Consider the following 27,248-nt stretch of genomic DNA (forward strand, 5'->3'; position numbering starts at 1 on the left):
GGGATTAAAACACTCTTTAGGAGAGAATCACTATCACCACATAACACATAGACAAGAGAACCCCTATTCTATCGCTATGTACAGCAGCTCACTCAGTAGTGGAAAAAAAAATGAAACAATTAGAACACAACTATTAACATGTCCACACTAAGTTTACACAGCAAATAAGTAAAATGGTTTAAGAGACAGATAATTCCATTCTTATCATGGTTCATCTCGTAATGGAATTTCAGACATTCACACTGCTGAATATGACAATTTTCATCAAACCATAAAATTAAACTGCAATAGTTTTAGAGAAGAAAAAAAGAACCTATGAAACATGCATATGGTACCTTTTTTCAGGCAGAATGCACTAAAAACCAAGCACCTTTCAAGAAAAGAGTAAAATATCAGCATTGTGCTCCGAAGTTCATTATCCATTAAAATCGCTTGAAATGTTGGAGGTGCAGGTCTAAGCTGTCTGTGCTGAATTGAAAAGTGCCACTGATGTCTACAGACAAGTTACACTGCAAAGCCAAAGGAAAGGAGGCAAGGGTGAAGGCAGAGAGGGCAAACTGACTGAAAGAAGAAGGGACAGAGCTCGGGCCTGACTTTCTGACACTTCTGAGAAGCAAGCACAAAGACTGTGACATTTTCTATTTTGTGTTATGACCCTATATACTTCTCCTAAGGTGAAAGAGTGACAAAGAAGGAATTTGAACTCCCCTTTTTCTGTCTCAGTCCTGTTCCCTGGTGCCATGAGGAACCAAAGGTCCCAGTATGCAGCTTTTGATGTCTGAGGCATACTTGCCTCATAGAACAAATGGAAGCAATCAAACTGATGACTAGACCCTCTATCAAAACTCTCACTTCGGTCCTGTACTTCTGCTGTGAAAAAAACCTCTGCCTAAATGTGACAATCTTCAACCTGTTCATTATTCTAGTCACTTGCCTGCAACAAAATGCTGAACCCACTTCACTGAGGCCTGAATAACAAAAGTGAGGACTGTTTTTTTTTGATTTTCAAGCAGTATACCTAAACCATTTTATTTTAAAACCAGAAAAAACTCGACTTTTCAAAGGCTGTTTTTAATAATCTGAAATTGATACTGGTAAAAATAAACTCAGTTCAGTTTATCTTCAGTGTTGTTCAGTATCACAAACACACAACTGAGAAGTCGTGCATTTTTTTCTTGGTCTGTCGCTCAACTGTGATTCAGTAACTCTCCTTTTAGGGTTGCAGTCTTTACCCAACCAGGTGCTGCTACTGCCTGAATAGAAAAATTGTTTGCATTAAGGCAGTAGGAACCAGGCTCTTTATTCGGCTGCATCCTATGCACTGTACCATGTAATAGCTGGCTACTCTAGGACTCTATTAGATTTTCATGGAAAATTCAGATCTGAAGTAAGAGAGTGTCTACATGTATTACACAAATACAGTTCATCTTGGATGCACAAATTAGACCAATTACCTTTCCAGTGCTAATGTCACAATAAGGTGTTATTCTCACTAAGCAAGAAAGCAGAAAAACGATGCCACATTCCTCATTTAAGAAAGATTCATGTTTACAAAATCTTACACCTTTCATGTTTTTGAAAAGAAATTCAGTACTGCTATAACATTACTAAAAATTCCTCAGGGGAGGAAAAAGACTCAGCCTGGACCAATTTTCTTCTACGTAGATAGAAATTATGTATACTCCAGGCAGCCCTCATTTCTACTTTCGAAAAAGACCTACCACGGCACACACAAAGTTACAAGGCTTCTTCGGCAGGAAAATGACGAGACAAAACTCTCGAGCCCTGCCTCATGCCCTCAGTCATACTGACAGAACTCCTTGTCTGCAAACCTTCTCCGTTTCTGGGCAGACTCCCAACGTTGTTACATGACTACAAAAGGCGTAACTCTTCCTCCCACTTAACTTCCAGAGCTCGCAGCAGCAGCAGGCCGCAGGCTGCGTGCGTGCTCCCAGCTCCCCACCACGCAAGCGGAGCGGCCCCTCTCTGAGGCTGGCTCGCTTTAGTGAACTCCCGCCGCCCTCCCCTTTTCCCGGGGTCACGTTTCGCTGCCGCTGCGGCGAGCGCGACCAGCCAAACACAAGACCAACCCACACAACGAGTTTTCAGAGTTAGGAAAACGCACAAAACAGGGCGCAGGGAACCACAAATCTACCTACGGAAGCCATGGCCACAGCTGCTCTCCCACGGGGCTGTGCGAAATCCTTCCCTCCCTCCGTGCCGCAGGCTGCCTGAGGCTCACGGAATCGAGGCAGCGCGGCGCGCCAGCCCGCCACGCAGAGACTTGGGAAAAGCTATTGCACGCATTTGCCAGCACCCGCCACTCTCCCTCGCGTGTTAGAACTTCACCGCAAAGTGGGCTCCAGTGTCTGCGGCAAGAGAAGTACAGGCTCCCTTGTCTCAATACAGCCACCCAGACGAAGAAGGGCTTCACTTCATCCACGCAGAAAGTAATTCCCCGATAGTTGTTAGATTAGGCTTCCCGCTCGCTCTTTAGCTCGACTGTCCATTCAGTGTATGCCTTCTGTGCTGACTCCACCTCATTTGCGTTTGACTTTTTCCCCCCACTTTCCCCGCCCGGCTCTCACCGCCTCTTCCACGCAGAGCGCCGCTCCCAGCGGGTCCTGTGCTCCGCGCAGCGCCGCGGGGGCGGAGAGCGAGCGGTCGGCACACGACCCGGGGAGACTGGGAACTTGGGCTGGGGGGAGGGTTCTGTGTGATGGTATTTGGTTGATTTTGGGGGTGTTTTGAGTGTTGGGGGGCGGGTGTTGTTCTTCCCCCACCACTTCATTTTGTTTCTTTCAGAGAAATGCGAGACACGAAACCGAGAATTGTCAGATTAGTGCTTTTTAATGTTGACCAAAGCCCTGCTAGTCCATTACACTAAAGTGGCCCAATACTCTTGGATAAATTTAGCATCCAGAGCTCTGAATAAAGTTTTACTCGCTTCCCAAGACTACAAAACACGTATAGCCTTATTGTGTTGCATTCAACATCCCCCTAGCATTGTTCTAAGCACGTTTTATTCACAGGTCAGGAAGACGAGTGGAAACACTGCAACTCCACAATGAGCAGCACATTTCCTTTTCAGATTGTTCATCAGTGCCCAGCACACAGTATTTTCTGAAAGGATCACTGCAGGAAATTACTAGATCTAGACAGAAACAAATACAACCATTTAAAACTTTCCCATGATGAATTATTCTGTTGCTTTCAAATTTCTACTGCCACCATGTTTTGAATGCATGTACTAAACCGTTCTGATAATATTAAAATACCCAAGCTGGCTTGGCTATAGAGATGAGTACTGGTAAAGTAATTAACATTTTGCTTTCTTCCACAGACCATAATGTAAATCAAACTATTCCTTTATAAGAATATTCATTCCTACCACTGTTTTCCTTCATAGCAGCTGCTCCTATTAAACATGTTGCATAAAGATTGCATTCAGAAGAACCAAATAGCAAAGGTTAGTTGTGATATACACCATATCATCAGGTAAAAAGAAAAGAAAATCCTTGCCATGGGGTCAGAACAGGTTATTATGCAGCAGTTCAGAAGTGACATCCGTTACTTTGAATAATTTATTATACAACTACACTTTCTCTTGGATGCTTCCTGGCAGAGCCAGATACAGGTAAACACAAACTCCACACTTCTATAAAGAATAATGGTTAGAGAAAATTTCTCTCCATAGAAAGCATGCCTGTCTCTGCATAAAAAGCACTGTAATCACAGGACCTTTGGATATCTCATTGTTTTTCTGATTTTCAAATCTAGAAAGCTTTGCTTTTTTGGCTATTTACACTTGCTGAATTAGATGGGAACAAGAATAGTAACATTTAACAAAGAAGATAACAGTAGTCTGAGATGACATATGAAGAAGACTGGTTAAGTAAGAAACTTTCCAAAGTATTATAAGGATGTAATTAAGCAGAAATAATGTAATTAAAAGTATTAATATAATTGAGTTTTGTCAGTATTTATTAAATTCACCCTTTTTAAAGATTTTTTTGCATGAATCCTTCTAATAGACTCAGTTATACTTAAGGGGCTACTCATCAATAAAATCCCTCTGACATGCACAATTAGTAGCAAACAAAAGGGCACATAACAAAAATCTCACCTTTTGCTTGTCCTTCTGTCATAAATTCAAAGTTTCAACCAGATGAGACTTTCTTCTCCAAGGAAGAAAAAAGTCTGAAATTCTGAAGCCAGAAGATAGAAAGGGCAAGGCTGATCGCACACAAAAGAGGAAGAGAAGAAAAAGCAGTGGTGGATGTCTAGTGAGGAACTGATTTGGTTTAGGTCAGTGTGCAAGATACTGCCATCTCAAAAGGAGAAAGTCTGTTATTTGGCAAGAAGAATTGATTTAATGGCTGTTTCAGGCACAGCAAAGCAAATCAGGATCAGGTCTTTCAATCTCTGCCAGGTGGTACCAGTGTACAGTTCTCCTAGATATAGTACAGAAGATTCCTGGCTTGATCAGAACCATTACACTGCAAATTCTGATGAAAATAGATTAAAATGTAGGGCTTGAATTGTAACATGCACCTTTCTCCAGCAAGAATCCCTGAAGACGAGTGGCTATGCCGTGCCCTTCATACAAATTCAGCAAACTCCACAATTTGTGAAGGAATGTCATGTGTTTCGCTGCTACTCTGATGATTGACAGAAACATAGGAGTCAATGTCAAGTAGATTGCTCATTTCAGATTTTGTCTACAAGGTGCCTGAATATAAATGGCTTTGTGAAATATCTTGCTTAACTCAGGCATAGAAAAACACAGATTAATCTGGTTTTCTCGTCCTCTGCAAGAGGGAATAAACATGAAGAGAATTAACACAGGGGAGAACAGCATCCTAAAAACCAAACAGCAATATGACTGTAAACAATTTAGACTATAAACAATTAAGTGGAACTGAATGTGTATTTCCTCTCTGCTCCCACTCAACACTGGAAGGTCTGTCATTCTGAAACTGCAGAATATCTTTAACTTGTAAATGCAGTAGACAAACCCTCCCATTCACTCAAACACAGGATCATTTTAAAACTGCAATTTTTTTGAAAATGTGTGCTCACAGTTGTACTTAGATTTTTGGAGCTCTCTTCTTTGGGCTTCCCTCAAACTACATGGAATAATTTGGCACATCAGTCATGAAGTGCCATGTCATATAGTAGGAGGCCTCATCCTGGAAAAGTTGAAAAAATTTCATAGAATCATAGCAAGAGCAGTTGCCGTTCCCATGGTTTTTGTTAATTTAAACTTTTCCAGACAAAGTAACTAATGACATCTCAAAAATGTATGCTATGCTCAAGCACTGCAAACAGGCAATCTCAGGTATGTGTAAAAACAAACACATCTGCCAGGCTGTCTGCTCATCCAATCCTTTAGTTCTATTAAAATGGTTTTTAAGTTTCTGTCAATAGCTTATTGTTTGCATCTTCAAAAGAAGCAAATATTAGTGATGGATTTCTCAGCTTCAGATTATTTTGGTTTTTTATATATGTGCAAGATATTATTCATCTATATTTCAATTAATATATACAAAGATAGTTATTTATCAAATTAGTGATTTATGTGGGGAAATGCATTACTTTTTCCCATGGAAATCAAAAGAAAGAGAAACCAAACTCTCTAAAACAGAATGCTTTAAAAACCACTCAAGTAATCCCTTTTTCAGTGGTTCTTAGCAAGAAAAAAGAGGAAAAAACCAAAATCAAATTACCACCACCCACCCATGTATTATCAGGGTGCATTTCAAATTTAACTGAAGAGGCATATTTGCTTTGAGACCATGATCAAGTAACACTGAAGCATTGTATAAACACATTTTTGCCATGTAATATTTGATTATATAAACAACTTTTTTTTGGCATTTGGAACTTCAGAATTATACAGCTTATTTTATTGCCCGAATTTTAGAATTTTTGAGCTCTCACTGATACTAGTAAACATAACAAGAAACTGTGTTCAGCATCCTTGGAAGTGCCATCATCTTTTCAACTAATAAATGCAAATTCCAAGTACAGTCAGTTATCTTGTATGGCAAATATAAAAACAAAACAAAACAAAACAAAACAAAAACCAAAAACAACCACAAAAATAAATTAACGCCAGATAATGCTACTGCTTTCTCTCAAGAGAAAATGCCTTTGTATTAGAGATACAGGAAAGATGAAAGCTGCAAGCTGCACAATTTAACTTTCAGATGTATTGGTTCCTGAATGAAACTGTGACAGGCAATAATGTGTCTTATGCAAAACTTCAAGTTTTTTCTCAGTTAATAAATCCTTTTGAAATAAGGCAGTTGTTTCATTTACACTTCACAGTGGTATGAAAAGTTAGTCAAGACAAAACAAGTAACAGACAAACTGGATTAAAGTGTGGTGCCCCAAGTAAGGGAAGCGTGTAGAGGGTGGGTAGATTCTTGATGAAGAACCTATCAGCAGTTACTTGATTTAATCGTAGTACTAATGGATCAAGGACCAGTAAGACTTGTTGAGGTACCATTGATGAAAGACATGTAACATACAATAGACTTTAAAGATGTCCCAAGCTAGAAATCTTATTTCATATGAACTCCTGTAGGAAAACTTTTGTCACAAGACCTGCCATTCCTTTAATGCAGTTCAACATTTGAATTCAGGACAAAACGAGTGGATGAGAAAGTAGAGAGTCTGTTTCTGTATTTAGGGTCTCCACTACTTGGATACTCATTTCCTGTGAGAAAACTTAATTCACATTTGCTTGAGGCAGAAGACTCCATGTAACTTTTCAGAAGTGTCTTGGTTCGAATGGATAATGCAGGCAGTGCCAAGAGACCTCCGAGAGGGCCATTTCTAAGGGAACAGTCTCAGGTCTCTGATTTACATATCTATCGGCACTTTGCCCACAGGGAATGAAAAGTCATCCATTAAAACAAACAAACAAACAAACAAACAAACCAATGTAAATACTTGCACAGAAAATTAAACATACAGTATAAAACAAAGTCTTTCCAAATCAGTATCTGATTCCACCTCCAAAGCAGTTTTAACAGAGCAGTTTTAATGGTTTAATGCCCATTCTGATCTATGATCACAGTGTTTCTGTCCAGATGCAAATCCTGCTACAAAACCAAGGGAGGGAGGAAGAGGAGACAGTGAATAGTTTCACAACATCTCTTCAATGTAATGTTTGAAGAACCTATCTGTGGGAAATAGTAAAGGTAAGAAGGTTTTTTTTTTTAGTTTTAGGCTTGGCTAAGATGGACCTTAAGCCTGCAGAAAAATATGCTTACCAAGATAGTAGAAGGTTTTAAGCTTAATAATGGTGAATTGTATATTGTTAATAGAAGGTATACGTACAAGCATTGTATGAAGCAGGCATACATGTACTTTTAGTGATTGGCTAGAACAATTGTCTGTAAGCTTGGGCAATATGCTATTGGATAGAAAGTTTTTGAAATGCTCTGTAACAAAGAAATCTTTGGTTGCTGCTGGTTGCACATGAGCTGTTGGCATCTTTCTATTGTCTTAACCATCTAATGAGGCTGATGCTGCAATAAAAGTTCAAGGAACATATCCCAGCAGTCCCCTCCTGTTCATGAAAAAACCTCCAAACACACCTATACACCTATCTTCTTTTTTTTCCCCCTTCAAATTCTTCAGTATTACAGAGAAGCTGCACATGGAATTATGTACATGTGCACTAGATTATGCATTCTACTAGCACAGTATTTTCCATGACCATATATAGCACTTGAATTTTTCTTATTTCAATGTGATGTTCAACATGTGGGTCAGAGTAGACTATGTCACTTTTCGGAAGTTTAGCTCAGGGAGCTGTAAGAACAATTAATCATGAAATATCTTTGTCTTAACATAAGCATCAGATTTGAAGAATTATTGAGTCTGTGATCAGATACAACATTAGCTCCAAAACAAAATGCATTCATGTTCCAGAATATTTTATCAACCTAGAGTATCCAAAACCAGTGGAAGAGAAAGTATATTTTAGAGAATGAGTTTTATTATGAAAATCCAGTAATGAGAGTGGCCTATTTTGTCAGCTTTAATGTATCAGCCAAAGAAAACATACATTTATGTTGTCCCACTGGTTTATCATCACATACTATCTGCCATGGACTTGGCACGCCCTAGCTTTTTATATTCAGTTATGTATAATAATATTCCATTCTCCTCTGAATCAATGACATATTGGAATATTTGCTGAGTGGCTAAAACATGTACAGATTTTTTTAAGTTCTATGTAGAAACATATAACATAGCTGTAAAAAAACCTAGCTAGTTAAATGGATTAAACTCTAAATCATTTAATCTCTAAAGCTTTGGGAAGTTAAGTAGTGTCGACTAGGAGAGTTCCTCCCATGAAAATCTTAGCCAAACTGGGCGGGGCGGGAAATCTCAGTTATAGCTGATTATCAAATAGCTCAGTTGTGGACACTTACACTGTAAGGACTGTAGTTAATACCACTCAGTGGAGGCATAGATTACAAGTATTTAAAGTTATTTTCAGTTTTGATTTCATTCTACTTTTACAAGATATTTTTCCACCATTCAAATTGATATAAACCAAATTAAATTGTTGAGCTTTTTAGCACATGAGATGGAATATTATTACTTTTTCTGTGGATTTGGACTACCAGACTGAAATCACTGATAATAAGCATTGCTTATTTCTCCACAGACCAAATAAATACATTTCCATGGTTGTATTTGAAAGATATGTTGAGAACTGTATTATAATCGGTGGCACAAAGGGAAGGAGATCTCTGACAATGAAGACTTGATAACACACCAAGTCATCTCCAACCTTCCTGCAATAAAAACTTTGTATAAAGATTAGTTTTACTGAACTAAATGTCTCAATGAAAATGACCCAGAGACAGAAAAGTGTGATAGATCATAGTACATTATATTGACTTCAGTGTTTACAACCAAGAAGTGGTCTCTGAACATTTATGATTTTGCTTTACACATTCCAAATGCTCTTCTGGAAGCCCTCATTAAGTCCATGCTAGTAGAATCCCAACAGGAGATCCAAGTAATTTCCTGCTTGCTCCGGAAGCCTATGGAGGCCTCTTATGCACTAGAAAATGGTGTATTTTATATTAATTAAGTGTAGCAATGTGCCCCCTGTTGATGGAGTTACCAAATTATTCTTTGTCTGTTTAAAAAGGCAAAAATCCCAGAAGTTTCTTTCCTCAATTTGGTAAAAAGACACCTCAGAGGACCTTTGGGACTTCACCTCAGACCTGGGGTTGCCCAATTGGACAGAGGCCAAGAGGTCCCACCTAGATGATTCACTAGAAAAAGAAGAGAACAAAGGAAATAATCGTGGGGTGTTTTAGCAGGAGCAAGGACCTCTTGCCCTGGCTCAGGTTTTTCTCTGTAAGAGCTTTGTTATTTTGCCTTTTATTAAACCTTTTTCTTTTTCTAATACTATCTCAGAAGCTATCCTGCTAATTTTTGTGCCATTCGGGATGGTTGAGCTATCTCAGGTGTGATGGGTTCTCTGAGAGCTCATAAGACCCAGCTCAAAGAGTAAACACACCAATTAAGAGACATTAGGTGTTTAATTTTAAAAATATTGTGTAGATGAACACTGTATTCAGCCATGACATAAACATGTCAAGGGCAATTGCAGGACAATGGAAAATGTAACAGAAATCTGATGTATCTGCTTTGCATTAAGTCATAAATTTCCTTTCTCTACTTGTATTTTTATTTTTCATTGATAGCCTCAACAAAGAAACAAATAAAAGCCCACTAAAATAAACAAAACATCCGAAAAACCCTAAACACAAAAATTGCAATAGCAAATATGAAAATGCACCTGTTTCCAGGAGGACAGAGCTTATGTTGACCATCCGCATAAGTAGATGATTTGACGTTCTAAGCAAATGAACCCAGATGCCTGGAAAAGTTCTGAATCTATTACTTGCTTTGGTCATGTATAACTTACAAAAACAGGTAAGAGGAGGAGAGAAAGACTGGTATAAATGAATATTATATGAAAACTTTTCACATTATGCACATCATAAACAGGGAATTTTTCCCTTCCATAAATTAGTTTCACTTTTATTCCCAAACTGACTCTCAGTTTAGAACCCTGATATTTTTTTAATCAAAACCTTAAGCAGTATGTACTATTTCCCTTGCAACTCAGTGACTGGAAGAAATGACAATCCTGGAATAACAGTATGATACCATAACAGTATACAATTCTAATCAGTAATAGAATTATGCAATAATGAGGCTGTTAGGTTGTGGGTTTGTCTTCCAATACATTTATTAAACAACCATCACTCTGCTGGATTATGTAATAGGAAAAGTCTGTGTTATTAAATGAGGAGAATTAGAGCTACAATGTCTCTGTCAGATAAAAAGAGTCTGTGTGAGAAAAATTGTGGAAATATTCCAGTATGAGGTCTTGAAGAGTTCCACGATGGCATGAGGAGAAAAGTTGCCCTTTCTAAAATTTTTAGAACAGATGCAGCTCATACACAAGCTTTGAGTACAGTACATAGTCTAAGCTCCATGGAAAAGATGAGAAGGCAAGGTTTTAGGTTGTAGGTTGAAGGCTCAGAGATTCCTTATACCAGCAGCAATGCTTTCATTCCATCATTTGCACTGCTTGAACTACACAAGTCTAGTTAGGCTTGTTCAGAAAAGATGGAAAAAAGTGACATCATATCTTCTCTTTGTCAGTGCATCCTTGATAAAGGATTATAGACAATTTTCCCTTGTTCCACAGATCCTTCCCCTCTGTTGCAAGACAATGCCTGTTTGTGAATGCAGACCTTCTGCAAAGTTTGACCCGGGCTGAAGAAGGGACATTTCTTCACATCTAGCCTCAGGGGTGGAGTGGCAGGGCAGCGAGCCAGCATTCAGTCCCCTGGCAAAGAGCTTGCTATGCTTTTATGCATTACTTCTATATACAAAGAGACTTAGTTTAGCTGTCTGCTGTTCAAGAAAAAAGAGTCTCTATAAGTTTCAAAATAGCTGACAAATAGTGCTTCAGTTCCTTCACTGATGTGTGGGACTCTCCCTCCCATGTAATATACATCAGCTATTGTAAAATTCCAGGGAGCTGTATCTGGGTTCTGTGTGGAGCAGCCCTATTTTTTGAGGGGTATTTATAAAACCAGCCAATTTATAGGCCACTAGCCAATTTATAGACTACTTAGGTTCATCTCAAGAAACAAAGTGTCTTTCAAAGACAATTCAGAATGAACTCTGTGGGTTCTGTATTACTTTCAAGCTACGTAAAGTGAAGAAAAGGGCCATGAAACCATAGCAGCAAGTGATCACTGGTGCAGTAGTGCTGACACAAAATTGACTGAATGCATACAGACTGAGGGAGGTTAAATATATACTTGTTTGATAAAGAACAAGGCTCTGAAATATTGCAGGCAGGACATCTCCAATAAATCTACAGGGAGAATGAAGTTAGGGCATAGCTAATTTAAGGGAGGCAGATACATAACACTACTAGACTGACTTTCCCTAGCAAAGTGGTTTTACCTGGAAAGAAAATTAAGATTTCTAGGGATAACAGAGCTGCATTTTATAAGACTTTATTAAAAACAGTGTCCTTAAGTACACAGGTTGAAAATTATATGCATTCAAGATACTAGATACACAGTTTACATTAATAACAAAGAAGAGAGAATTTTATAATTTTTTATACTTAAGGACTGGATATTATTGCAATTCTTGACTATTTTTTCTTTTAAAATATATACTTTTGTACTCTTCTAAAAGCACAACAGAATCCCTTGATATGGTAAGTGCTACTTACACTAATTGCTATTCTCCACAAGGAAACAGGGAGGAAATAAAACAGTGATGTGGAGAAATAGCTACATGACAAGAACCCAGCTAATCTAAGTCCTGCACCTGCAAGGACACTGTCCTTGAGCATAGCTGTATTACCATAACAAGGTGCTGTAGTTGAGAGACTAGAGACATGAGAAAAAGCAGATTTAACTCATTTGGAATGAGAAAGCTGATATCTAGAATATAACCAATGGATTAATCAGCTTGCAGAATATGTATGAGCTTATTACTTGTTATGCATAAAAGTTTGATGCTCTTTTCAATAAAGGGAGTTTGCTGATTCTCATATTGAGGGTCCCGAGCCTCCCTGCGCCATGACACATTAACTCATCTAGATAATTGGTAACCAGGTTACATCATCCTCACTGGTAACTTAAAAAGCAGATAAACAGCAAAGCTGATATGCAGAACAAAGCAATTTTGAATTCAAGGGTGATCTGAGCCGAGACAAAAGTAGTAATATCTTAATGGCAGAAATTAATACTCCAGACACAAAAAGCCTCACGCTGTTGAAAATTTCTCAAGAAGTCAGTATGCTTCCTGACTTTTACCAAAATAAAGACCATGTAAACATTTAAAAGAAGAGGTGGGCTGCAAGGGAAAGTACTAAAAATTGAGGCTGTTAAGAACTCTTGCAAAGTGCACACTGTTAGAGTCACCTTTATGGCATGTGCATTAAAGCAGTCTCAACCACAGAACAGCTGCATCTGTTCCCTTCAGAATCTTGGCCTCTTCAACACACAAAACATAACACTTTTACTCAGGGCATGAATTAGGGTTTGGTAGCAGAAATAAGAAGCACTTCTTGTGAAAGAAATCAGAAGACATAGAAGCAAGTAGATACAGTGGATACTTAGTGTAGATACAGGCAATAACTATAGTAGAAGTGAAGGGAAAAGAGAAAATTTTAAAACATTTAAAGTATGATTCTTACTTGCCTCTGACAATAGAAGTTTCTGTGCTCTGATGGGAAAATCACCCAATTAACATTTCTAAGAGATGTTTGCCAACAGGTGTCTTTACTACATTTTCTAGTTGACCCACCTCATACACTTTTAACCTTTAACTAATTAACAACTAACATTTTTAATGTCAAAGTACATTATGTTTACAGTTAAAACCAAAGCTGCATGGAGATGAGCATGTAACCTGCAGCATTCAGTACACCTTGAGCTTTATTTCAAAACAGGTACTCAAAGGAAGAACTGCCTCCTTTTCTAATAGTTAAGATTAATTATTTTCAGTGTTTCATTAACTGAGTACCTAAAAGCAGCATTTGAGAGATGACATTATTTAAAATTAAGCAGGAGAATAAAAAAAAATAGAGAAACACATTGAAAGCTAAATATTTTTCCAGGGCAAGTCTTAGCTCTTAGCAACATTAATAGAAACCATTTAACAACAAAGTCTTCAGTAGATCAACCTATAATTGATTTGATGAAGTTGCCACCAGGAGGATATCCGCCACTAATTACTTAGAAGTAGGGAGAACCATAAACAGATGTCTTGAACTGGGTAGAAGATTTTTCTAAAGCTAGTTTTATTCTGTGTTGATGTTATTTGCCTTTGACAACTATTAAGTGAGGCAAATTGAACATAAAGGGTTTTTTAAGTTAAAACTGAAATACTATTATTGCATCAAAACCCGTCATCAAATTTATTGAAAAGTCTACTATCAAGATTCTCCTGGAGAAGACAGTCATGGCCTAAGCAGTAAAACTATGCATAACATATATGAATTTTCATGAGAACATATGCTATGCATAAAATGAATGCATAGTGATTTTTATTCAGGTTTTAAATACATTAGATGGCTTCCTGCTATGTCCAGCACTTTCCGATGCTGTTCAGAAATACTTTTTTCCTTTAAATCCTAGTTTTTTTCAAATAATTTTGCACAAAATAGGTGACAGGTAACAGTAGCTTAGCTGCTATTTTTTGTAGCAAAGAGTTAAGGCCTTGAAAATCATCCTTTATAATAAAAAAATTATTGTTAGATCATATTAAATCTTTAAATAGATAATCATCCATTGCCAACTACTTTCCCGTGGTTGCACATTTACAAACTGTATTATGGCAAAAAAAACCCTCCAGAACATCCATTCCTCTGGTAAAGGAGCTCCTTGACTTGAGTGTTGGGGAGGATGAAACAAAAAAGCCTTATAAATATGACTGCCTGGCAAAAGATTTTGAGAATATAGAAACTATAAGCAAGACTGAAATGAAAGCAACATTTGAGATACCTTAGTTGATGAAAAACAATGATGTGACCAGCTGAATGTAATCCCCCCCTAGAGGAAACAATTCCCTCTGCAAGCAGGCAAGCCTAAGAGTCAGAGCAGGCCCTGCAGCTTGGCAGATGGGGCCCAAAGAATAAGATTCAGGGTTTAAAACGTAAACGTAGTATAGTAATGTAGTGATTCTTATAGGTTGTATGGAAATGTTATAGGATATGCATGCTGTAGTAGATTGGTTAATGAGAATCTGAATATTCAACACAGAAGATTTATTGTATTGTAATGGGAACTTCTCTCCCTCTCTTAATCTCTTAATCCCTCTCCCTCTCTTAATCTCTCTTAATCTCGCGCTCTTAATCTCTTTGCTCTCTTATCTCTTCTCACTCTCTCTCCTTTTGTCCCGCGCTCTTCTTCGCACCCTTTTCTCTCTTTGTCGCATTGTCTTCTCCTCTGCACTGACTTCACCCCCTCCTTTCTACATGCTCTCCACTCTTAAAACTTTGTCTTTAACTCTCTTACACTTTAAGCCTCTCTTCTGTCGGGCCTGCTCCGAGCTGGGGCTGGCAGCTCCCAGCAGGGCCCTTCACCCATGCCCTTTGCAATAAACTGCACGTTATATGACTTAGCTTCAAAGAGATCTCGTCTCCATCTGTCCCTACCGTGCGACCCCCCCAGCAGCTCCTACACTTGAGCATAGCTACTGTCAAGCTCTATTGTCAGCTTCATTGGCAATATGAAAGATGGCAACATGGATATCACCTGTCTTTCCTGAGATGGAAATAAAACCTGCTTAAAATCACAAAGAACTCAAGTCTCCTGATAGTAGTATTTTGATGTCATCAAATATTAGCAGAAAGATTGAGGAACATTGAAACCAGGCAGAGAGAGAACAAGAGCAGGATAGCCTCAAACACTGAGCTGCATTTCCTCTTATTTCTGTGACACAGCTGCCTAAGTGCTTCACACTAAATTTGCACAATGAATGTGAACATAGGACTCCCGTTGGCAGTTAAAATGTGGAAGGTATTAAATATTTCTTGGATAATTCTTCATTATTCATTTGTTTTTGGTGTGATTAAAATAGGACTGCTAAAATCTGTTTCTCTGACTCGCATGTCTAAATTCACCATTTATGTCCTACTTATAAACCACTGTTGTGTTAGTTGCCTTCATACACAGTTCATTTTCACATTACTTGGGAAAGAGGGATACCTTACCAGAAATGGTTCTGTACAGCTCTGATGGGCTGCTGACCTTTTGGCTGGAGGGAATCTGCTGATGGCATGGTGGAGGTGTTGTCACTAGGGGAGAGGGAAAAGGGCAGTTCGTCTTCAGTAACAGCGAAAATGTCAATAGTGCTATTTAAATAAATAAATAAATAAATAAATAATTATATAAAGACATTTTCTTACCATATGTCACCTCTGGTGACAGAGGAAAAGTTGATGTGAATGTGACAGCTTCATTTCCATTTTTTATTGCAGAGAAGATGCCCCCATCTATTTCATCTCGGTAATGTACAACCATCATCTAATAGAAGACACAAAAAAGCAAAATTACAGTGTGATAATTCTCACTTAACCCTATGACACAGTGGAGCATTCTTCACCAAATTACAGAAGGTTTCTGTAATCAGATGAAATGCAATCTACTGTTCCAGCAGAGAGATTGTTGAACACTGAAAACATGCAAACATAAGAGACATCCAAAACATGCAAAGAAAAGTCCATCCTTATACACTGAATTGCATTACTGAGGTGAATGCAGTTATTTGTACTTATTGCCATGATGCAACTGCCCAATTGCTTCACATTAATTTTGGACACAGAACATAAGACTTCCTACTGGCCACTCACTTCAGTATTTAGTGAAAAATTCTTGATTGTTTACCTCCTTGGTTTTCCCTCCAGCAACCGGTGATCTTGGAATTACAGCCTGGTGACTAGCAGACTTCATCCATCCACACCTGTTATATGATGATTCCCCAGGAATATCATTGTCATACTGCCCAACACTTAACTTTCTGAGCCTTTTCTCTGTTGCATCATCATCTTGCATACCTGTTGCTGAAAACAGGCAAGCTGGTTAAGAAACTAGTTTTTTTCAGTCAGAACTGTTAAAACAAACTTCACTATTCTGTCTGTAGTGACTATAATCAAGAATGTTCAAACTGTTTTACAAAATCACATAAGTGGGGAAAAGACTCCAGTTGTAGTTTCTTTGCTGACACAAGTTGCAAAATATTCACAGTTCCCTTTGTTGTAGAGGAGTAAGTTAAGCAGCATGTATGATGCTCATTTTTGAAGTGATCACCCCAAGTGCAATCAGAAGAGCAAGACAGCAGAGGCCGCTACGGGCACTCCAATGGGAAGCACCTCTTGCCATTTCTGACACACAGTGGCTCTGGGCAGAAAAACCATTGCTGCTGCCCAGAGCTGTATTCCCCCCACCCCTTTCCCCTCCCAAAAGCAGATTATTGTTAGCTAAAACAGATCCTGGCCCTTATAAACTCAGTTCACTGTACACCTTTTGTGACACACATGGCAATCACACTTAATCACAAAAATTAGATATTAGCTACACACAGAAGCTGTAAATCCTTTTGAGGAACAGCACAGAAGAGTAACCTTAACCAGCAGAACGATCCAGGATATTCAAGTATATAAAGCACTATTTTTTTCTAAAGATGTTATTAAGAGCACGTCACTAGATGCAGAACTATGATTAGCAGGATTTTATACATGGTCATCCACTTCAAACAGCAGGCACTTCCAGATTACTCTGCAACAATTGCTTTCTCTACCCTTCTTAAAAATCAACAACAAGGATCCGTAGAACTTACTGAGTAGTCACAAAAACAACCACATGCATAGCAAATTTTCAAATACCCCTCTGAGAGCTTCTGTGGTCTATATATATATGCAAAAAGATCTTTGAGGATTAGCTGTTTCTCTTAAAAGAGTTGAGTATTTTCCCAAGAAGTTACTTTAATGCTTGGTGTAATTTAAACTTTTACAGTAATTTCCAACAGTAAATATGTGTTGTTGAAGCACATCGCCTACAGACCCAGATCATGGAGCCATAAAACTAGGAGTTCAAAGTGTGTCCTTGATCTAAACCAGCAGGAGGGCTTAATCAGCAACTTGGGTAGAGAAAAATGATAGCATACACCTTACACATCAATTTCCTAATCTGAAGTAGCTGATAAAAGCTAAGGTATAAAATCTGGCATGCAGCATAGGCCTCTGTGTTAAAGACATTCCACCTTGATTACACTACACAATTATAAAGCATTAATGCACAAATACATTTCTGTATAGTGGAACAGTTTTTATTCAAGCTTGAAACAGAGACGGGGATTTTAGACTAAAATCCATGATACTTAACTGATTCTGCATTGACATATGTATGTATCAACCTGAGTAACTTGCTGGCAAGTAGGGGCTTATCCTAAAAATATTAATAAATCTCTTGTTAAACTACAGAATTAGACACTTCCAAAAAATCCATCTCTGATAGCATCCAAGCAAATGTTATAATAGCTACTACTGAAGCAAATAAATAAATGCATAAAATCATATTAGTAATTTTTGAAAATTCCACCAATAAATTAAATTTCAGGGTCGAACTACAGCCAGTTATTAATTTTATCAAGTTAATATTGACAAACCTAGTGAAAAAATCACAACCGATATTCTGAAAAAAACCTAAGATTTTGAAAAAAACACAACTGAGATTCTGTTTTTATGGTTGCCACAACCTGGAAAACTCAAAAACTTTTTAAGCATCCATATTTAACTTTTTTCCCCCAACTTGAATTTTTATGTGTGATCCCTCATTAATGGAAAGAGTATGTGCTGAAGACCCTGTGAGCAAACTAGATGCATTACTCAATATTTTCAAAGCCAGAAAAGGACATGAAATCACAAATATCTTCTAAACCTCTTACATGATACTAAACAGAGTGAATTCTACTGAAATTGCAGACATTTAAGAATGTAGACTGAGTTGATACTATTCCAGCATTTACCAACATTTGCATTGTATTTCCTTTTTTATTAGTAATTTCTGTAAAGAAAAATGAGTGGGAATCATTGCAGAATCTCAGACGATCTGCGACCAGATACTCCCAGTCCCGCCACTTCTCCACAGGCGGCAGTAGGACCAGGAACAGCACATAAGAGTTTCACTCCATCTGTAACCAAGTTACAAAGGCATAGACAATTAATTTCAGAATATTTCTCTTAGTTAACATGGCCTTGTAGACTACTTTATGATAAAAAATATCTATCTTTTGGATGGGTCAAAAAAGACCTTTGAAATTTAACACAAGTTCTGCTTGTCATACTAATGAGAGGATTTCATAATCAATACTATTGGTACACTCATGAAGCTAGCAATTTCTACAAAGTTAATGTAGTCCTCGGAAAGCTATAAAGAGGTCTCTCTGGGAAAATGGATATTCTCCTTAAATAGACTGAAAGAGCTTTACATACCAAATTACCATTAGATGCTGCACAACACAGAGGAGAAGTTGAGCTGATGTATTTCAGTAAAGCATAAAGCAAATAAATCTAAGAGATTAAAATTAAGTGAAGGAGTAAGCACAAAATTACTTCTACTTAGTTCATTCGTTTCAAAACTTTACTTCATAATACTTAGACTTATATTTTAATATTTTAGGCTTACTAATTTGAAAGGAGCCTTTTACGGTGTAAGGTGTCAGTTCCCAAGACTTCCTAGAAGTTACAAAATTCATTTTTGTTCTTATCATTTAGCTTATAGTTTTGGCAGAGCTTCTTAAATATCCCAGAAGCACATATTTATTTCTTTGAAAGCATTTCATATACTGTCCTTTCTCTCTTTTCCCAGGTGAAAAGTAATTTTTCCCTACAAAAGTAGTTTTGTTTTGCCCAATGAACAAATAATAACATTCCAACAGATTGGCATCAGAACAACATCAGGCACTTACCTCATCAGATGGTTATCACCATGCAAAAGCTACAGCTAACCAGTGGTTAAAGGTTAATCATTGTTTGGTTTCTTTAACTGCTTAGCTTTCCTCAACTACTATTGAGACGTATTTTTAATTATTGGAAAGAAAACTAAGTTTAAAATGCTAAGTTTAAAATCTTGTCTCCAGTGGCTTGTCAATAAGACTGCTGTATCTCATTTATTAGCAAATTATTCAACTGGTTGCAAATATAATTCCTTGTGATAGCATTGAAATATAAATGTCTGAACTTGTAAAACTGACTTTAACCACTTGAATTCCAATCATCAATACAGCAACAGTTAAAATCTTTTTCTCTGAATATAGCTTAAGCAGTGTTAACTATATTATTTCACAGGCAGATTTTCACTTACTTAACTTCATTTATTGTCTAGCAGGATTTTTGGAATCTGCAATTCATTTCAATTCTAATCCTTTCACAAGAGGAAACAGGTAACATCTATACATTCAAGAAAATCTGACAAACTTTTAAGTGGTTTAAGAAAATTATATATTTTTTTGAGAAACAAAAGGAAAATTTACTAGGATATATGCTTAATCAACCAATCAATACAACTTAACACACTTTGCAGACAGACAAGCTGGAATTAATTGCTTTTGTACAAACATGTTACACACAGAGAGGAAAAGATCAAGTGCTTGCACTTCAAGTGAGCTTCTTACACAGCTCCAACTGGTGTGGAAAGCTAGCATGACATAAGCTCTACTCACAGAGCAATAAGATGCAGGGCTCTGTTGTGAAAGGAACAGTGAAAATTTCTACAAAACTGGTCTTCCAGTGTGCCTTTCACAGACTTCAGCAGAAGTCATTAAGGCTGAAAAACACTCTGGGGAGAATTGTGTTAGCATTCCAGAAATTCCAGAAGCCATGCCTACACAGCAGTTTAAAAAGACCTATCAATTACTGTGAAACAAGGGGATACAATGCAACATGAGGCTTAAGAACGCAACAAGGAAAAAGAAGTCTGTAAATTAACTTCTAACAGAAGAGCCTTCAGGGATTAACCCACATACTAAAAATGTTACCAACAACACTATCCAAAATGAAAGCGATCTCCTCCTTTGCCACCATTTATCTTCTACAAAGTTTAAGATTTCAAAAGAAGGCATGTAATGATCAAGCTTTCAAAACAGCTTTATGCTTAAACCATAGCAAATCTACTTTAAGAAATTAGAATCAGCTTTAGAATCATTATGACATATTGAAAGAATAAGTATCTTCAAAGACAGCACGACAAAACTTGAACTAAATATTACTGTGGTGGAAAAAGAATAATCAAATATATAGCTAGTTGAAAAACAAAATCTCAGAATATTCTGAGTTGAAAGAGACCCAGCAGGATCACTGAGTCCAAATCTTAAATGAAGTATGAGGATTTAACCCATGACCTTGGTGGATTAGTGATGCAAGTACTAAACAAGGATCTTGATATGCTCAAACTTTCAGATTCCCAGATCTTTAGAAACACTGTTTCAAAACTATTAATTAGAACAAAAGCCAACTATGCTGTGCCAGTGATACATTTTAGAAAGGTTAAGGCATTGAATGTAACACAAAATGCTGCTGAAGTCAGAAAATTCCTTTATTCTTGAAAAAATACCAAATAATTAGCAATTACTAACAAGCAAACTATTCTTTTTAACCTCAACTTTTAACAGCTAGTAGACTAGGAGTGTAAACTCCTTATAACCAATTAGTCTAACAAGCAAATGAAAAGGTCTAAACTCTACCCCAAATTCAAGAAGACCATCAAGCATAGGACACAGCAGCTTTGCAGATCTGTCACTTTAGTTTCATAGCCCATTTACATTATGCTAAGAATGGGAAGCAAGCCCAGTGGAAAATCCAGACTGGTATCTCCAAACGCATACCATAATGATGATACACTCAGGCCCACATGCTGAAAATTACAAGACTCTTAAAAATTTGTGGTATAAGTACATGACATAAATTAAAAATCATTGTGCTGCTAAATGTAACTAAAATTCAATTTTTAGCTGTAGCTTTAAAAGTTATTTAATTTAGTTTAAAAATTGAATCTAGTTCAGTTATAACTTAAAACTTCAAATTTTACCTTTAATTTACCTAAAAACTCAAATTTACTCTTAACCACTGTAAAATTAACTCCCAAGTCAGGCAGCAAATTTTCCTGAGCAACAGAAATGACAAGTTTTGTAGTGCATTTTACATACAAATAAGGCAGGTGAGAAGATTGACAAGCTTTGTTTTTCTCTCACTTCACAATTTATTTCAGAGGGACTGTGCTTACCCACAGAATAGCACAGTAAATGGGAACATCTGCAACAGTTCAATGCTTTCTAAAAATGTTATTTACTAAGGTATGCAAAAAGGATTTCTTTTTCTCTCCCTTGTCTGCAGAGACACTAGTATGATTTACAATATTGTATCTTGGGCCATCTCCAAAGGTTTATTTTTGATAGAGGAAAGATCTGTGAAGGTATTCCAGACATGTAATCAGACCCTAAGCCACCTCAGTTTTATTCATTTTGCATTATTTTTTTGAGAGAGGGAGGCTTTGTTTAATGCTCAATTCTGTGTTGAGCTGATAAACTCCAAGTGAAATATAAGACTGTAAGAATTGTGTATCTGTGTAATTCATACAGTAGGTAACCCAGGGAAGTTTTGAGATGGTAATTTCAAACACCATAACTCATGCATGAAGAAGAATTAGAATTACCTGAGAGCAACAATATAATTTCAACCTTATGGCAAATATAGAACCTCTCTTTCTCATGCTGGCAAATTTAGATAGAAATGCATATCTTGGTCACAGTCATTGAAACAGGCTGCCCTAAATATTGAATGCATGTGTTTCTGTGTTCTGCCTTCACTCGATCACACAATTCCTCACCTGCATGTAATACTTTTCTAAAGATGCAAATTGTAACATTTTAACAGTGAAAAGGTGGAGTACACAGATGAGACATGGGTGACAATGATGGTAGGTTATAATGAAAATGGGTAAAAACATTTCTGTCCTCTACATTTATTAACAAATTCCTGCTTTTACAGTTTTGTAGGTTGAAGCAAAACATTGATTTCACTTTCCTTTTTTACCGAACAAGCATAAGCCTTGTGGTAAAAGATGGCTGATTTGAGAAAATAAGTCTTACTAATATCTTTAGTAGTAGACTGAGGTCATGTGTTAATTATTAGGCATAAAAGAATGTACAAAGACTGAAGTAAATGGGGACTATAAGGCTGAAAGAAAAGCTTATATACACATCAAAATTTTTTCATACAACAAACCTCCTGTCATTTAAAATTAAGCACTACTACAGCACTGTGTTATTAGTAAACGGCAGCTTCATTCACTATCAGAAACACATCTGTGCATAACTCAGCTCACATAAAAGATAAAAATTGGAAAAATCTTAATAAACAGTGCACTGATTCATCTCTGATAAGCAACACACATGACACTGAAGGAGAGAAGAGGTCATCAACCATTGTTCTGCATGGTTCATAAAGATACGTCCTAGCAAAAAGAAATTCAATGATCCAAAAATGCTAAGCACTTAATGCAAGGAATAATTTCAGACAGAGCCCAGAACTCTGCCGCATGGGCAATCAGTAGTTTGTGCCAGGTTGACCTATGCTAAGGATACATGTGAACACCTAGGAAGAAGCATGAAAGGAGAGGTAGTTGCCTATCTGTCAGTCAGTGCAGAATCACATAAGCAAACAGAAGCAAGAATGCACCACAATGTACATCGCAGCTGACACACATTTCATTCTTAGGCACATTCTTCCAGCTTTGCAGGGCACTGGAAACATGCACGCACTTTTAAGCTATGTATTTTCTGCAGGAAACCACTCATGCAGGAAACCAGATATTTCCACCATCCTCCTGTAACGCAACCCTCAAGTCAGACACACACACACACCATGCATCACATTGATCTCATTCACCTCCAGCACTGGGCACTCCTCCCATTGAAGAGATTCATGCAGAATGTCTCATTCATCCAATCAACCTCACTCAGACCATTCAGTCTGGATATGCCAACTCTCTTTATCACAGACCAATTCGTTCTATTAATATACTTGTTAGGTCAAGAACTGTTTAAGTCACAAAGTATAGAGCTCCCTCTAAAACCTGACTCTGTAAAATCAGACATTGTGAGCAACTGTTGTTTTCATTATCCATTATTAATTGCTACTTCTTCATCCCCATGGCAGCCAGCATTTCTTTGTGCCATCAATTACGGCTCCTGTGCTGCACTAGTTTAAAGAGCAAATTAAGTGCCTTGGATGTTCCCCTACTTATCCTAATTCTATAAAATTCTATGAGTCTACTCCAAAGTAAGATAAACCACATTCAACACATTCTGGAGTATGGCTTCTCCTCCCAGCTTTCTGCATCAGCAATCTTGCTGAGGAGGCACTCTACCCCTTAATCCAACTGATTAATAAGTTAAAGAAGACTGGATTTAGACCCCTGAACTACAGGCATCTGTAGACTGTGAGACTGACAACAACCCTCTGAGACCTGATATGCAGCCAATTCTCAATCCAGTGATTCAGAAGAGTGGTGTATATAGAGAAAAATATTCCAGTGTTCCTCCTTCTTAGTATTCATTCAGGTAAATAGCTTTTTCCCCATGCTGGTTTGTGTACACCATGCATGAATAAATGTATGATTCTGTATATTTCAGTGGGGCAAGTCCAAATATGTAAATATATAAATTCTACAAGCACTTAGAAAATCAGTATGTGCTGGTGACCTCCTAGTCTCAAGCAGAGGTGGCAGCATGCCACATATTTGTGTTGTTTTACCTCTAGAACCCTGAGTACTTTTAAAATCAAGCTCTTGCTAGTATAAATTGATTGTTACTTGCAGAAGTCAGAAATGGAACATTTTAGCACTTGACATAAAGACAAACTTAAAAAATTATTATTGTTCTAAAGCTATACAAATTATTTTTCTAATTTTGTTTAATTAAAGGCTATTATGTTCCTGACTACTAAAGTCTTCCATCTTCTACTGTGCCCTGATACCTTCCCTCAAATATCCAGAATTTTAAATACGGTCTATACATTTATATTTGATTCCCTTAAATACAGAAATTCCACCATTTAATTCTTCAAAACAAATCCTCTTCTAGATCATTCCCCAAGTACAATTATTTTCACTAGTCTTTATTTACCTGACATTAAAAATGGAAGGAAAATTACAGTGACTTCTACTTCGAGATGACCAGAATCTCTGAGAAAATTTCAAGTATTTCTTTTAAGCTTCATATATGCAAACTCTGAACTGTGAAAGGTGACTTATTCTAAATGATCTCTTTATCCCCCTTACTAGATTTACTGTATATAAGGAGAAGAGTTCTCTCCTGCTGGAAAAATCTCAATTTGTCCATCAGCTAATAATTTGGGAAGATTCAAGAGAATCACAAACTAATGCCACAAAATGCATATTGTGTGTCAGAAATAAGCAGCGAAGCATCTCACATTTATTAGTCATGGATTTTTGGACTTTACAAGTCCCTGGTTACCTTCCTAAGCACAGAACTGTGATTTCACCTTCCCTACAAGAATCACCATCCTTGATCACATAGGTCTGCCTCTAAACAGACACCACACGCTAGTTAAGCCCATTCATGGTTTAGCATATCCCACAGGGCTTGAGCTGGAGCAACTCATTTGTGTCTGGTGAGGCTATGGGCAGATCTTCTGTCATGCTGCCTAACACTCAATCAAATCCTAAGGACTGAATTTGAGCAAGCCTTTCATTGCACCACGACTGGAGACAAGAAGAGGAAGAGGAATATGGAAGGGGAGAAAGGGAGGCAAGGGAATGTGTTTTGCCAGAGAAATTAGACCACGTAAAATTTTCAAACATGACAGTAGGACAGGCAAGAGCTTACTTGTCACAAATTTTAGATTGACCATTAATAAAAGGTTTAGTGGACTTAGCCAGATGCAGACTACTCATCCTTTTACAAAGCTGCTAGTTCTAGTAGCATTACTTAGACAACACAGTCAGCAAGTGTTGTGTATTTAATTCCACAAGCTGTAATAATTTCAGAGTCAGAGATAACAAACAAGTACTGTGACTTGTACATTTTTAAACAGAAAACTTTCCAAAAGAGCAAGTCTTAAAATACTTTACTGGCAAATATTATATTATTTGTGAAAACATTGCAAAGGAATTTAATGCCAGCATCATTACATTGTATTTGAAGATGAAGTGGTGGGAACTTTTTCTCCTAACTTAAATGGAAATTGTAATAATGAAAAACCTACACCACAAATGTCTTCTACAAATGGCTCAATGTACAAATTCTGCTCCCTTTTAGCTTAAATTCACAACAGCAAAATAATCCCTGGAGATGATCTATAACAGGTAAGAACTTCCTGAACAGTACCTTTTTCAAGCAAAAAGACAAGTAGCTGCAAAACTCATATGGAATCATTTGATTCCATATCTTGGATGATTATGAAAAGAGGACATCAGAAATAATCCCTTGATAATCATCATCAAAGTTGCAAGTAATGACCTGAGGGTCCCGCTGTACCATCTAATGAACACACAGGTGCTAGAAAAAGAATGATTGTCAGAAAGTATTACAGCTTACCATATCCGGAGGCATTCCTGCTTCTGACCTCAAATTTGTCATGGAAGCCAGAACTACTGTTAAGCTCTTCCATGTGTGCATCAAGGCTGCTGAAGTCATTTACTTGATTTCTGTCACTGGTGAGAGAATCAATGTGGGTTGGGATAGGTTCAAATGTAGGGTCTAACTCCAAGATCAGCCTGTTCAATTGTTCAATGGACTGATCAATATCCAAAGTTGGAGAAGCTGGCAAGTCCCCAGCATTTTGTCCTACATCCAGGCCATTTGTGTTCCTCTGAGGCATTGACCTTGACTTAAAATTGTCAGCACTTTCATGTTCTTCAGCTTCTGCAGCACCCAGCATGCTTCCTAGCCCTCTTTGCCCAGCATCTCTGCTGCTAGAGCTACGTGTTGGAGCATCTGGGACTTGGGACTGTCTCTGGACACTGCCCAACTTCTCCACAGTGTTATGAATGCCAACCCTAATTTCATTCTCTGGGGCAAAACCATATTGGTGAGCAGTGACCATCTGCTGCTGGCGTACCCAGGTCTGAGTAGAGTAGTTACTTGGGTGATAGGCTTGTGGATGGGGTGAGATAGAAGGATTCTGTTGCAATTGCTCAGTTGACTTTGGCTCAGTGCTTCCAAATGACCTCTCAAAGACAGAATCCACACCAATGCCCAGGTCTGCAGCAAAATTGCGATGCTCTTCCCCAGCATTACTTCCAAAGCCATCTGAAAAAAGTGAGTTTTGACTGCTCTTGTGGCAACTGAAGTTCCCTAGGTGGGTAGAATGCTGCCCTTCTGAGGAAGACAACGTCCCAATGCTGTCCACACTGTGAAGGTCATGATTAGGCATTTCATCATCCAGAATATCAGTCTCCCTGTCCTTCATTTTGGTGACTTCATTCATGTGAATGTGAGCTGGCACAATGTGGTGAGTAGCACTGTACTTGTTTTGAGCATCAGTCATATCCTTGGCAGTGCTGACAGAATCCTCTAGACCAAAGCCACTAAGTAGCAGGTCCAGTTCTGCCTTCTCTTGTGGGCTCAAACCCCATTTAACTCCTGGGACAACGCGTTCCTCAGTCTTGTCTGTTCTGATGGAAGCTGTGGAGCGTCCAGAATCACTACTGACAGACAGGGTATGATCACTGTGATCAGGACTGCCTGTAACATGAACACCCTGAGCAACACCAGGGATGTTGCCGTCTGAAGAGCTCTTCTTTCTCACTTTTGCATACAGACTGCCATCAATGGGTCCTTGGGTATGCAATACTGTGGAGGTACAAGTAAAAAGGAAAAGGAGAGATAAGGACAAGGCATCAAACAAGGGCTTTGACTAGTGTCATGCCACAAGTATTGTTAACACTAACAGTATTGTTTCTGCAAAACTAAATCAACTCTGTAACTACAGCAAATACCAATGAACAATGACATTATCTTCTTTAATTTCGTAAGACTTTTCTTGATGGAAATACAATATGGCATTTGAACCTCAAGATCAAATAAAATCCTCTCTTTTTATTCTGTTTTGAGTGCATGTTTATGGCACCACAAACTCT

General features: G+C 37.8%; 1 protein-coding gene across 2 annotated transcripts in view; it reads right to left on the reverse strand.

The window, feature by feature from the left end:
* Positions 1 to 27,248, reverse strand: part of TNS3 (tensin 3) — a 162,550-nt gene that overhangs the window by 35,726 nt on the left and 99,576 nt on the right. For both annotated transcript variants that reach the window (XM_058034826.1, XM_058034748.1), the window contains 4 exons: positions 25,705 to 26,961; positions 15,975 to 16,150; positions 15,497 to 15,614; positions 15,302 to 15,385 (listed from right to left, as the gene is read on the reverse strand). In XM_058034826.1, coding sequence (XP_057890809.1) covers positions 15,302 to 15,385; positions 15,497 to 15,614; positions 15,975 to 16,150; positions 25,705 to 26,961 — 1,635 coding nt within the window. The remainder of the gene's footprint in view (positions 1 to 15,301; positions 15,386 to 15,496; positions 15,615 to 15,974; positions 16,151 to 25,704; positions 26,962 to 27,248) is intronic.

This window comes from Melospiza georgiana, chromosome 1, assembly GCF_028018845.1.
Source record: "Melospiza georgiana isolate bMelGeo1 chromosome 1, bMelGeo1.pri, whole genome shotgun sequence".
Taxonomy (NCBI): domain Eukaryota; kingdom Metazoa; phylum Chordata; class Aves; order Passeriformes; family Passerellidae; genus Melospiza; species Melospiza georgiana.